The 11,310-nt window shown below is 34.6% G+C and overlaps 1 protein-coding gene across 1 annotated transcript in view; it reads right to left on the bottom strand.

Moving 5' to 3' along the window:
- The window catches only part of LOC144444245 (glutathione hydrolase 1 proenzyme-like), a 14,477-nt gene extending 5,402 nt beyond the window's left edge, over positions 1-9,075 (bottom strand). Inside the window, exons 1-9 of the mRNA XM_078133658.1 lie at positions 8,908-9,075; positions 5,538-5,746; positions 4,875-5,026; positions 4,168-4,285; positions 3,177-3,318; positions 2,431-2,621; positions 1,811-1,898; positions 831-961; positions 1-78 (exon numbers count right to left, since the gene is read on the bottom strand). The exon at positions 1-78 is cut by the window's left edge and continues 11 nt beyond it. Coding sequence (XP_077989784.1) covers positions 1-78; positions 831-961; positions 1,811-1,898; positions 2,431-2,621; positions 3,177-3,318; positions 4,168-4,285; positions 4,875-5,026; positions 5,538-5,746; positions 8,908-9,049 — 1,251 coding nt within the window. The 5' untranslated portion in view covers positions 9,050-9,075. The remainder of the gene's footprint in view (positions 79-830; positions 962-1,810; positions 1,899-2,430; positions 2,622-3,176; positions 3,319-4,167; positions 4,286-4,874; positions 5,027-5,537; positions 5,747-8,907) is intronic.
- Between the last annotated feature and the right edge of the window lie 2,235 nt (positions 9,076-11,310).

Genomic DNA, 11,310 nt, shown 5'->3' with positions numbered 1-11,310 from the left:
GTTCTGTAAATCTTTGACATCATCTACGTACAATGGATCTCCTAGTCTTGTCTTCTGTGCATAGGCATACTTAAAGGCCTGCATTAACAGCAAACAAACAAACAAACAAACAAACAAACACATAAATCATTATTACTACAGAAACCAGGAATTTAAATAATTCTCTGATATTTTCCATCAGCCAAAGCTCAGAAAGAATTACCAACACCTGTACAACATCATACAATTGTAGATATTCATAACTTGACATCTTGGTTATTAGGGTGGTCTCTTCTACTTCTTTCTTTATCGATTATGACAAATATTGTTTTAAATGATGCCGCCCTCTATGGCCGGATCAGAAAGAATTGAAAACATCACTGGTGGTAAGATGGTGATACCATAAAGTGGGTGGGAGGGGGGTGGGGGAGAGGGGATGTTATCATTTATCACTTTATCTGCCTCTTTTTCTATTTCCACACCCTTGATATAAATTGGAATGTACCTTTTTAACAAATAGCTTGTACCATTCAAAAATAGGGTGCATTGTGGACAAATGAACCATATACATGTACTTCTATGAACCCATATTTTCTAGATTTCCTTTACCTATTATGAAATGGAATGTGCTGCTTTCTATTATAACATAGTCTGTATCATTGCCAAATTAGGTGTGTTGTGAAAATAAACAATTATGTTACTACCCATATGAGTTTGGCTAAGCAATATATGCTGCATTTTCTGGCTGATCTCACCTAATATGAAATGAAATGTCCCCTTGTTGCATATAAAAATGGGCTGTACCATTAACAAATAGGGTGTATTGAACACAAATAAACCATGTTTATTACCTCTATAATCCTATGGTATGTTAGTGGATCATCTTTGTCATTCTTGGTAAAGTTATAATTCTCTAAGATACTGATTATTGATAGGAATACAGGTCCACCTGACGGCGCTGGAACAGTATGCACTGAAAAATCTGTCAATAAAAAAATATTCCACATAAGTACAAATTTTTGAAAATCATTTAGTCGAGTGCCTAAACACAAGATAATCTGGTTAAAATTATTGCATTGTAATATATAAATATCAGTTAATAATAATATTCCTACCAATTTCCTTGTCACATACATAAATTATTCTTACACATACACATACAGGGCCTATAAAGATACACTATGGGGCTTATAAAGGCACAAGATCAACTTGATGTTTCTCCGAAATTGCAAGTAATTGTAGGTGATGTAAAATCATGAAATGACCCTTCAGAACCCATAGTTTACTAAAATGACTTAATTTCCTGGAGTGGAATTCTCCTCTAATACTACAGACTTGAGTATTTCGTGTTCAGTGTGTAGATATTTATGTATGTAAGTTGATATCAATCTTTGTGGTATAAAATCCACACAAGCATGATTTGTTATGCATCTAAACAATACACAAGGCAATTCAAAAGTTACACAGACTCAGGTATCAAAATATTGAGTCATTGAACATATTTTTCTGAGGTACGTGTGCTGTGGCCATAAGTATCTGTACATGAATTTATGTTTGATAGTGTAATAAGGAGAAGACTTGTTTGACTACTTCAAATTGTCCATCACTGATAAAAGTCTCTACATCTCTAAATAACAGTGAAATTTGGTAGTAGTTTATTCATAAAGGTTCTTGTTTCTAGGCAAAGCATATCCATAGCAACTATAACTAAAGAATATTTTCATCAGGATTTTAGTTTAGGAGAAAACTGAGGCAAAAATAACAAAAGTGAATTCCAAGTGAAAATTTAGTATTTCACAATATTTCTTGGTTTGTCAACAAATCTACATACCATTATAACTCGTCTCCAATGCTGTATCGGTGATAACCTTATAAGTTCTGAAATCTTCTTTGGTGATTATACCCCCAGCTGCCCTGACCTAGAAATTGGGGTCAAAGTTCACTCAAGGGTTAAATGTCATTGTAAACTTAAAGTCAAGTCAGGTCAAGAGAGACTGGGACATGAAGGTCATGACTGACTGATTGATTGACTGATTGATTGATTGATTGACTGACTGACTGATTGATTGATTGATTGATTGATTGATTGACTGACTGACTGATTGATTGATTGATTCATTGACTGATTGGTTGATTGGTTGATTGGTTGATTCATTGATTCATTAATTGGTTTATTTAGCAAAAAATATTCTGATCAGCAAGTCACATGCAAAAAAAAAATGTTTGTCTGTCTGCAAAAAACAAAACACACGAACCTACAAAGAATAATAATAGTAGTCCTGCAGGTAAACTCAAATTACTCATTAATTTACCTGTTTGCAAGAATTTGAAGTTGTCTTCAGAAATCTGAAGGTAACATGCAGGTTTCGAGCAATTTTATATGGATTTCAACCCATTTGACATTCATTCCAAGCCTCTAAGATCAACTAGACACCAAATGGTAAAACTTACCGTATCAATGATATTATCTGTTATGCTACCATTGTAGAATACATCACTTCCTTGTTGTGAGATGAGAGTCAATGTATTAGCTAAGTCTGGTCTTTTTATCTTGTCACCTTTCTTGACCTTGACACCATTAGGTACGTAAATATCTTTAAGTGCAGCTGTTAAGTTATCATATTTTTGTTCTACAGCTTCAACTGATAGAATATACAAATAGTAATCAAAAGTAAAAAGGTTACACATAGTACCTTATATGGAGAGTGAATTCTCAGTACCTGAAATAGAACACTACTGCCGATTAGGCGCATCATAAAAATAATGAGCATTCAATTTCTTGGTCAACACCATAACTTCAGCTCCATGCTCTTCACATGCATTAGTACAGGTGCATGTGAGAATAAGTCAACCTTCTTGTTCTATTTTGACCCTTTAGCATGAGATAAAATGCTACTGCAGGTACTGAGAATAAGTCAACCTTCTTGTTCTATTTTGACCCTCTAGCACGAGATAAAATGCTACTGCAGGTACTGAGAATAAGTCAACCTTCTTGTTCTATTTTGACCCTCTAGCATGAGGTAAAATGCTACTGCAGGTACTGAGAATAATTCAACCTTCTTGTTCTATTTTGACCCTCTATCATGAGGTAAAATGCTATTACATGCAGGTACTGCTTCGCTGTCCAGCGATAAACAACTCTGTAATATTTACTATTTATATGCAGAATACAATATAGATCTTTAAATCTCTCTTACCTGTATGGCGATACACTGGGAACCCATTTTCTGCTAACTTAATAGTTGGTTTAAATAAGTCTTCCCAGGGTAACTTTCCATATGTATTGTGAGCCATTTCCATTCCCTTCAACTCACCAGGGACTGCCACTGCCAAACCACCCTGTTTTCAAAATGGAAGAGAAAGTGTACGATAACTGCAAATTTGTAATCTTTCAACTCATGTGAAATGATTGATGTGTTTCTGGTTTAATTAAGTCTATTATGACCCCTGGCATCCCCAACCCCCAACCCTACCCCTACCCCTACCCCAACCTCAATTCTGGGTTTTAATTGTTTTGAAAATGGGGAGAATGAAGACTTAATCCTCATTATGCGATATCCTGCTGAAAGTTAAATTTGAACTCTGTATTCTGTACATGACTGTGAATTATGAATAGCTAAAGTCCTTGGGCAAGATTTGAAAAACAAGTGTGCCTCAGTCAACCAAGCTGTATAATTAGGGACCTGGTAGGATAGAGAACTTTAATCATATCTGCCTCAAACATTGCATGTGTGAGATTATGTATTCCCAAAGGAATACTGAAAGTTTTCTTTTTTTTAAGAAAAAGGGTGTGCCATGCTATTATTGATCCACACCAGGTGTAATTGTGAAGTGTTTTGAGAACAGTGTATTGGAAGTTTTTGTGAAATATATAAGAATGGAATGGACTCCCTGACAATATAGTTGGAGTGATCAGTGATAATGGTGCTCAGTCGTATGCACAAACATCTTTCAACACCCTAAAGAAACAGAAGATTCTCTAATGTACTCCTAAGCTGCTGTGAACCATTGCTTTGGCTCATGAGATTTACTTATATAGTGCTTTGCTGCTTATATCTGTGTATGACCTGGTCACATCTTATGAGCTATTGTTCACTTTAGCATTTTATATAAAAAAAAAATTTAAAAAAAAGTCACATGATTATAAACACCATAAATTTCAGGTAAATAAAATAGGAAATAAAGTACCTTTAGGGACAAGTTGATATCATTTTTGTACATATTTTGTGTAGAGGCTGCTGGAGCTGTCTCACGGAATACAATGGAATCAAATGAGTGGCCTGACTTAATTAACATAAATCCACCCCTGTAGAGAATAGAATATAAATAAATGACATCATTAACAAAATAATAACAACATCATCACCACTACAAATAGTGTTCATCATCGTTGTTGTTGTTGTTGTTGTTGTTTTTGTTGTTGTTGTCGTCATTGTTGTCCTCGTGGTCATCATCATCATCATTGCCATCACCATCACGATCATCACTATCATGATCATCACTATCACGATCATCATCATCATCATCATCATCATCATCATCATCACCATCATCATCATCATCATCATCATCATCATCATCATCATCATCATCATCATCATCATCATCATCATCATCATCATCACCACCGCCACCACCACCACCACCACCATCACTCATTGCCAAAAAAACAACACCAATGTATCAATTTTGAAAATCAATAAAGACAAAATTTGCATAATACATTTGTAAAAGTGGAACATGTCTCAAAATATCCCTCCAAGCAAACAAACAAACAAGGAACAAACAAACAAACAAATGTATGAAATCATAAAACAATTAAAATACGAACACTTTTAACGATTTCTTATAACTTTTGCGGAACTGGGTTTGAATCAATCGCCATAACAACTCACCCGCCTATTCCTGAGCTCTCTGCATTGACAAGACCAATACACAGCATGGTTGCTATGGCAGCATCCACTGCATGCCCACCTTTCTTAAGGGTATCAACACCAATTTGTGAACATAACTGTACATTGCAGGACACAGCTCCATGGGGTTCCACCTTAACAACAAAAGTAACACACATTTTTTGACATTATGGTAAATTACGTGATCAGATCATGCAGTTATGAGTAACCGTTATATCTTGATACATCTTGTAAATGAGTTTATTCAACTGCAAGTGGTGCTTCAGTAAATACAATAATGCGAGTACCTTTAAATATGTAGTAAAAAACGTACGCCTAAATACATACAAACTCAGCTTGTACCCGTTTAACATGATGGTTTAAAGCCAACGCATGACCTTGTACACAACTGCATTGTTAGAGGGCGCTATTACTGGAAGGTCCATTCGGAACAATGCATGACTTTGCAATCTCTCATCTAAACCTTCCAATCATAAGTTTGCTTATGTATATAGCCACTCATTGCCCCCACCAATGGGTTAGAGCACATATTACACAAATGAAAACAACTATGGGTCTTTTCAGGCTATCACTTTACCTCACTCACTACTCCACCAGTGCAGTTAGAGCACATATTACACAAGTGAAAACAACTATGGGTCTTACCTGATGAGGTCCAAAGACAACATCTAAAGCAAGTGCTACAGTTACAGCTACAGACAGTGTAATAGATGAGATAATAATTATCTTCAATCCATCACCACCACCACATGGTGAACTGTGCTCTGATCCAGAATTACGTAGATGTAGTGGGGACTTCTCAGACTCTACACCAGTTGGTACATAACTACCTTCAGTTTGACTTTGAGCTTGATCTGGGAATTGAAAGAATGATGACAAATTTAAATTGCAGTCATCAAAAATAATTACTTGATTGACATACCAGTATTAGATATTTTTTATTTATTTGTGCTTTGCCTAAACAAGGTTGCTAGGGTGAAAAGACTTCTAGTAATTACTGTGGTCTCTTCAAACAGGGTGTATGTGTGCACATGTGCGTGTGTGTGTGTGTGTGCGCACGCGTGTGTGTGTGTGTGTGTGTGTGTGTCTGTCTGTGTGTGTGTGTGTTTCTGTGTGTGTGTTAATATGTGTATTAATGTGTAGGTGTATGTGTGTATGCATGCATACTTGTGTGTACATGTGTATACAATATATGGTGTACGCATATACATACCTACATCCACATACACACTGTAACGTGACCTGCACACACACACACACCCACAACCCACATACACATGCATACACACATACATACACATATACATACATACATACATACCCTCCCACACACACATATACACACATACACCCACCCACCCACATGCATGCAATTGCATGCATGCACATATGCATGCATGTATGCATGCATGCATGCATGTGCGCGCACGCACGCACACACACACACACACACACACACACACACACACACACACACACACACACACACACACACACACACACACATACACATACTTGTAATGACGGTAGTTAATCAAAATCTGACCTTGATATCAAATCCATATATTATAAACTGAATTTCATCCCCCTCTTCTCAATGTAATGTGTAAATCAAAACTAAAAATAGAGATTTAATCTGACAGTGAAACATCTTACATGAGTAACTTAAAGTGTAGAGTATAGTATAATTGAAAACTATGACAGGTACGTATACCTTGACACAAATAATTCATATAACATTGTTTGCCTGCTAATCATAAAAATATTTCTAGACAGAGATATTGAATTTGTTAAATCTATCTATTGTATGAATTTTGCCATATGGCTCAGGTGACCATTTTTTCTATAATGACTAGATGGAATCCATGTCATTAAATATTGACTTTAAGTAAGACAAATGGAGGCCGGGATCAGTGATGCAAATAATGATCATTAATGATACACGCTATAAATAGATATTCAAATTAGGCTGAAAAATTTAATGATCATATACAGATGAAAAACTATTTTTTGAATATTACATTTGTTCAAAATATTTTTTGAAAATAACCATTTATATCACAACAGTTACAGAAATATATATGAATGAATACAACAATTTGTTATAATTTCATTTTAGTTTTTGTAAAATATATTTTTGATTTAGCGATATTGTTTTGTTCAATGCACTGAAAGATGGTATGTTTAAGCCATTGTACTGTTGATATAAAAATAAAGTGTTCAAGATACAAAAAACTTAAATATTCATATTCTATTAATTTTATTTATTTCAGAATTCATATTTCATTGAAATTTATGAATTGCAACCACCTTGAAATTAGTCATTTACATATTTTTTCATGCAGTAACATGTCACAGTTTGGTGTTCATTGTGATATGAATACAATGTCTCCAGCATTATGCCACATCAGCTTGAATATATCTGAATTAAAAAAATATTTGAATTTATACCCTGGTTACACATCATGACAACTCACATCTACGTTGTAGGTTCTGCTGTGCCTATTGTCAAAATATTCCCAAAATTATCATTATATTTCCCAATTTTTCAAACTTTATGCTTGTTGAGGTATATTATTCCCTAATGTCTTTCTTCAATACACATACCCTATGGTTATTGTCACTGCTGGATACCTTGTACCTTGTAGTTTTAGTTGTCATTTCCAAAATGGTCCATCAGTGACTATAAGTATAATTGGAAGGTTCTGAAGTGAGTGGTGGTGGGCCTTTAGATGGGCCTTTTGGGGGTACTCATCTAATGACTCGTAGTGACAAGGCCCCTTAGGTCACTTGTATATTTTCCTTGGCTAAACAAGGAAAATTATTGGGAATAACACCAAATTATCCAAGCAGAATTATAGAAAACTCTAAGGATATAATAAAGACAAGTAAAAAATAAAAATGCTAAATTTTTGGCCATAAATTACTAAAAAAAAACATTATATATAGTATAATCGACAGCCCACAAATGCCTGTCTGATTTCTCTCAACCAAAACACAACATTTTGAAAAAAATATTACGACTGTAATAATATGATTTAATTTGCTTTTGTTTTACGTTTTGGAAATAACTGTACATTCACACTTTATAATATTGGTTGTTGAATTTATTATTAGGTTTAGTTTTTTTATGTGTCAGAATTTTGCGATAATTTTTTTTTTTTTTTTTTGCAAATTCAACTTATCTTTCAACAGATAGAATGTTAAACATAATGATAAAGAATATCCAGACCATAAAGAGAGAAAGAAAACATCTGCGACATATAGAATTAGAACAACAAAAAACTCAATAAAGCTTTATCTAAATCCAATCAAATGCTGCAATAAATAACATGTACGTACGTACGTACTATAAACGATAGCTTTCAATACATATTTTTTCCTTTTGCATTGCCAATGCCTTTCGAACCGGTTAAAATTTCGAAGAGTTTAAAATTTCTGTCTTGGCAAGTACAGGACAGCTTTATTGACAGGTTCAAGCACACCTAATTGACAACTGTCATTCATATAAATTAATATTCATACAATTCGAAAATATTGTTTTCATACAACCCCAGAATATCCAACCTAGTGATCTTGTAACGATACAACTGCTTAATAGCGCTAATTGTATCGTTATATTTTATTTCTTAGTTAGTTTTTTTTTAGATATCGTTCCGGTATTTGCTCACATCAAAAATAATTTGTGTATACATTTTTACACAAACGATAAAACGCAATTTCGCAAAGAAGCTAAAAATAACGTTGTACAATGCAATTATTGCAGCTTGCTACCTACACCGCCATGTACGATCATTTTTATGTGACTTTCATGATTTAAAAATAAACCTAGCTCCTCAAACTATCATTTTGTTTGATATAAAAATATGTTCTATTCAACGTATTGATGACATCAAACCATATCACTACAAATTAAATATATACACAATGACAATATGACGGTATGCAGTACAGTATAAACAGATACTGAGATAGACGATACCAATCTATTTTCGTCTCCACTTTTTCTACTGACCGGTACGATCGCTGTTCGGAGTGCTCACTCTCGCTCCCGATATTGTGTTCACCGTATCTTGTACGTTTATCTGCTCGGTAACATCTTCTAGTGGAGTGTAAGAAGCGTTTTGCTGATCGTCAGTAACGAGTTGTTCCGACATTTCCTTGGCAACGATCAGCTGGCGATGCGAGACGACACAGAATTTAGAATTTCATCGGCGAGTTGAAAATGAAAGCGAGGTCATGCACTTCTGACCTTTAACGGAGATTTAGGCAGTTATATGCAGATTAGGTATATTTGCATAAAAACAACACTTGAATGACAGCAAGTTTGTCGTTAACACAGAGATGTACGTAGTTGACACAGGGACAATATCATTGTTTAGACTATTGTTTTCCTTAGGAAAATATCACACGAATCCTGCTACTATAAATATCTCAATATAAGCTCTATAAAATAGTATTATAATATAATAAGGCCTAATAAAAAAAATTGTGTGGTTCTGATTACACTCAATTTTACAATAGGGAGCTAGATTTCTTTATTAATTATATTTTATTATATTTTTTTGTGTGAGTGTCTAGTTCAGGTTTTCCATTGTCATGATTGTTTTCCAAATGGTCTCTGTGTTGTTTATTTCTTCCTATCAGATGTACAGTATGAAGGTACAGCCATTACAGTTTGGAAGAAGTTTTTTTTTTTTTTAAGTTGCTGTCAGTTTCTGCATCCACTAATTCTTGTGAGACTTTACAATTTTTGTGATTTTATTTAATTTTTTTTTCAAATACTGAAAAAAAAAGTTAAGGATAGGCAGTGAAAAGCTAGGTGGGGATCAGGTAACCGGAACCAAGCAATTATTTTTCAGGCCTAATTTATAAGCACAAACAGTGTTCTTTCAAATTCCATAAGGTAGGGGAAATTTATTCAAGTCAGAACCTTTGTTATATTTTAGCCTGTAGAAATACTACGTGGTCAACAAGGGTGGGTAGCCGGTAACAACCGGGTTCTTTGCAAGTTTTGTCGGCTACTTTTTCAAGTTTTTGTTTTAAAAACCTGTTTTAACCAGTATATTTCCATTGCTACACAGATGACTGTCGTTGCCAGATATCACCACTTTTTCAGTTACATTTCACTGTAGTCTTGAAAATGGCCACATCCCTGTAAATATGAAAAGGTTTTCCTGCAAGAGCAAAAGTATCTCCGTCTTTCCAGCCAATCCATTTGGTGGTGCCTGTTGGGGACTAAAAACATACATACTATGTGCTAGTCAAACAAACAAACAAACATACATACATACATACATACGCACGCAAGCACGCACACACACATACAGACAGACAGACAGACAGACAGACATACATACATACGCATGCACATATGTAAATACGTATGTACACGTACGTACGTACGTACGTACGTACGTACGTACGATCATGGACAAGCTTGTCACCCAAACAAACAAACAAACATGCACACAACCTTAGTCTAGCAAACAAATAAGTACCAAATACAGAATGTATTAATTATGAACACATTGTGATTTATTTACTTATTTCAATTTTATAGGAAAATTTACTTTTTTTTCACACACACAAAGACATCAATACAATCAAAATGACAAATGATGTTGATTACAATATTTCAATCGGGGTTTTAAATTAAAAATAATTATCCATACATGTGACACTACCCACACTAAAAACATGAAATTACAAAAAACATAACACTTTGGAAGTGCAAGATTACCATCTACAATATGACTTAATTATCTAACATAATCCCCTGTATTCTTGTCTATTGGTACAGTCCTATTGTTGTTAGCAAAGAAGGGATATTCTATTATATTAAGAGGGGTGAGCAACATATGAATGGAAGGGTTTTCTTATTTTTTCTAATTTCGACAATTTCTCTTTTGGAATCAATTTCTAGTGTATCAGGTGATTAATTGGCATTCTTGCTTCATAAGGTAGGATTTGCATTGTGCTAGGGGGTCATCAGACCAACAACTCCCACTGTACATCAATCAATGAACATTGAGACGAGACGACCTTTCAGCACTGATCAGTTTCTGATGTCATATTTTTGCACCTTCATTCATAACTTGTTTTACCAATGCGGGTACTAACTTAAATGTGGTTTTATGACCAACCTAGGTGGGGTTACCAAATGAGAATTTGTGCTTTTTTATGACCAACCTAGGTGGCACAGGTTGGGTAATATACCTTGGGCAATGTACAGTAGCAAGAATTAGTACCTTGAAATATTCGGTTTACCAAGATAGACACTAAAACTAAAACCAGTACTACTATCGCAATGTGTTGATACAACAGTGATAAGCTATTGAATGGACATTGGTTTAATTACAGCATGGAAGTATAACCCACTTATACTTCCATGATTATACAGTCTCAGTATGGCAGC

Source organism: Glandiceps talaboti, chromosome 13 (genome assembly GCF_964340395.1).
Source record: "Glandiceps talaboti chromosome 13, keGlaTala1.1, whole genome shotgun sequence".
In the NCBI taxonomy this organism is placed as follows: domain Eukaryota; kingdom Metazoa; phylum Hemichordata; class Enteropneusta; family Spengelidae; genus Glandiceps; species Glandiceps talaboti.
This window is presented reverse-complemented; position numbering and strand designations above follow the sequence as displayed.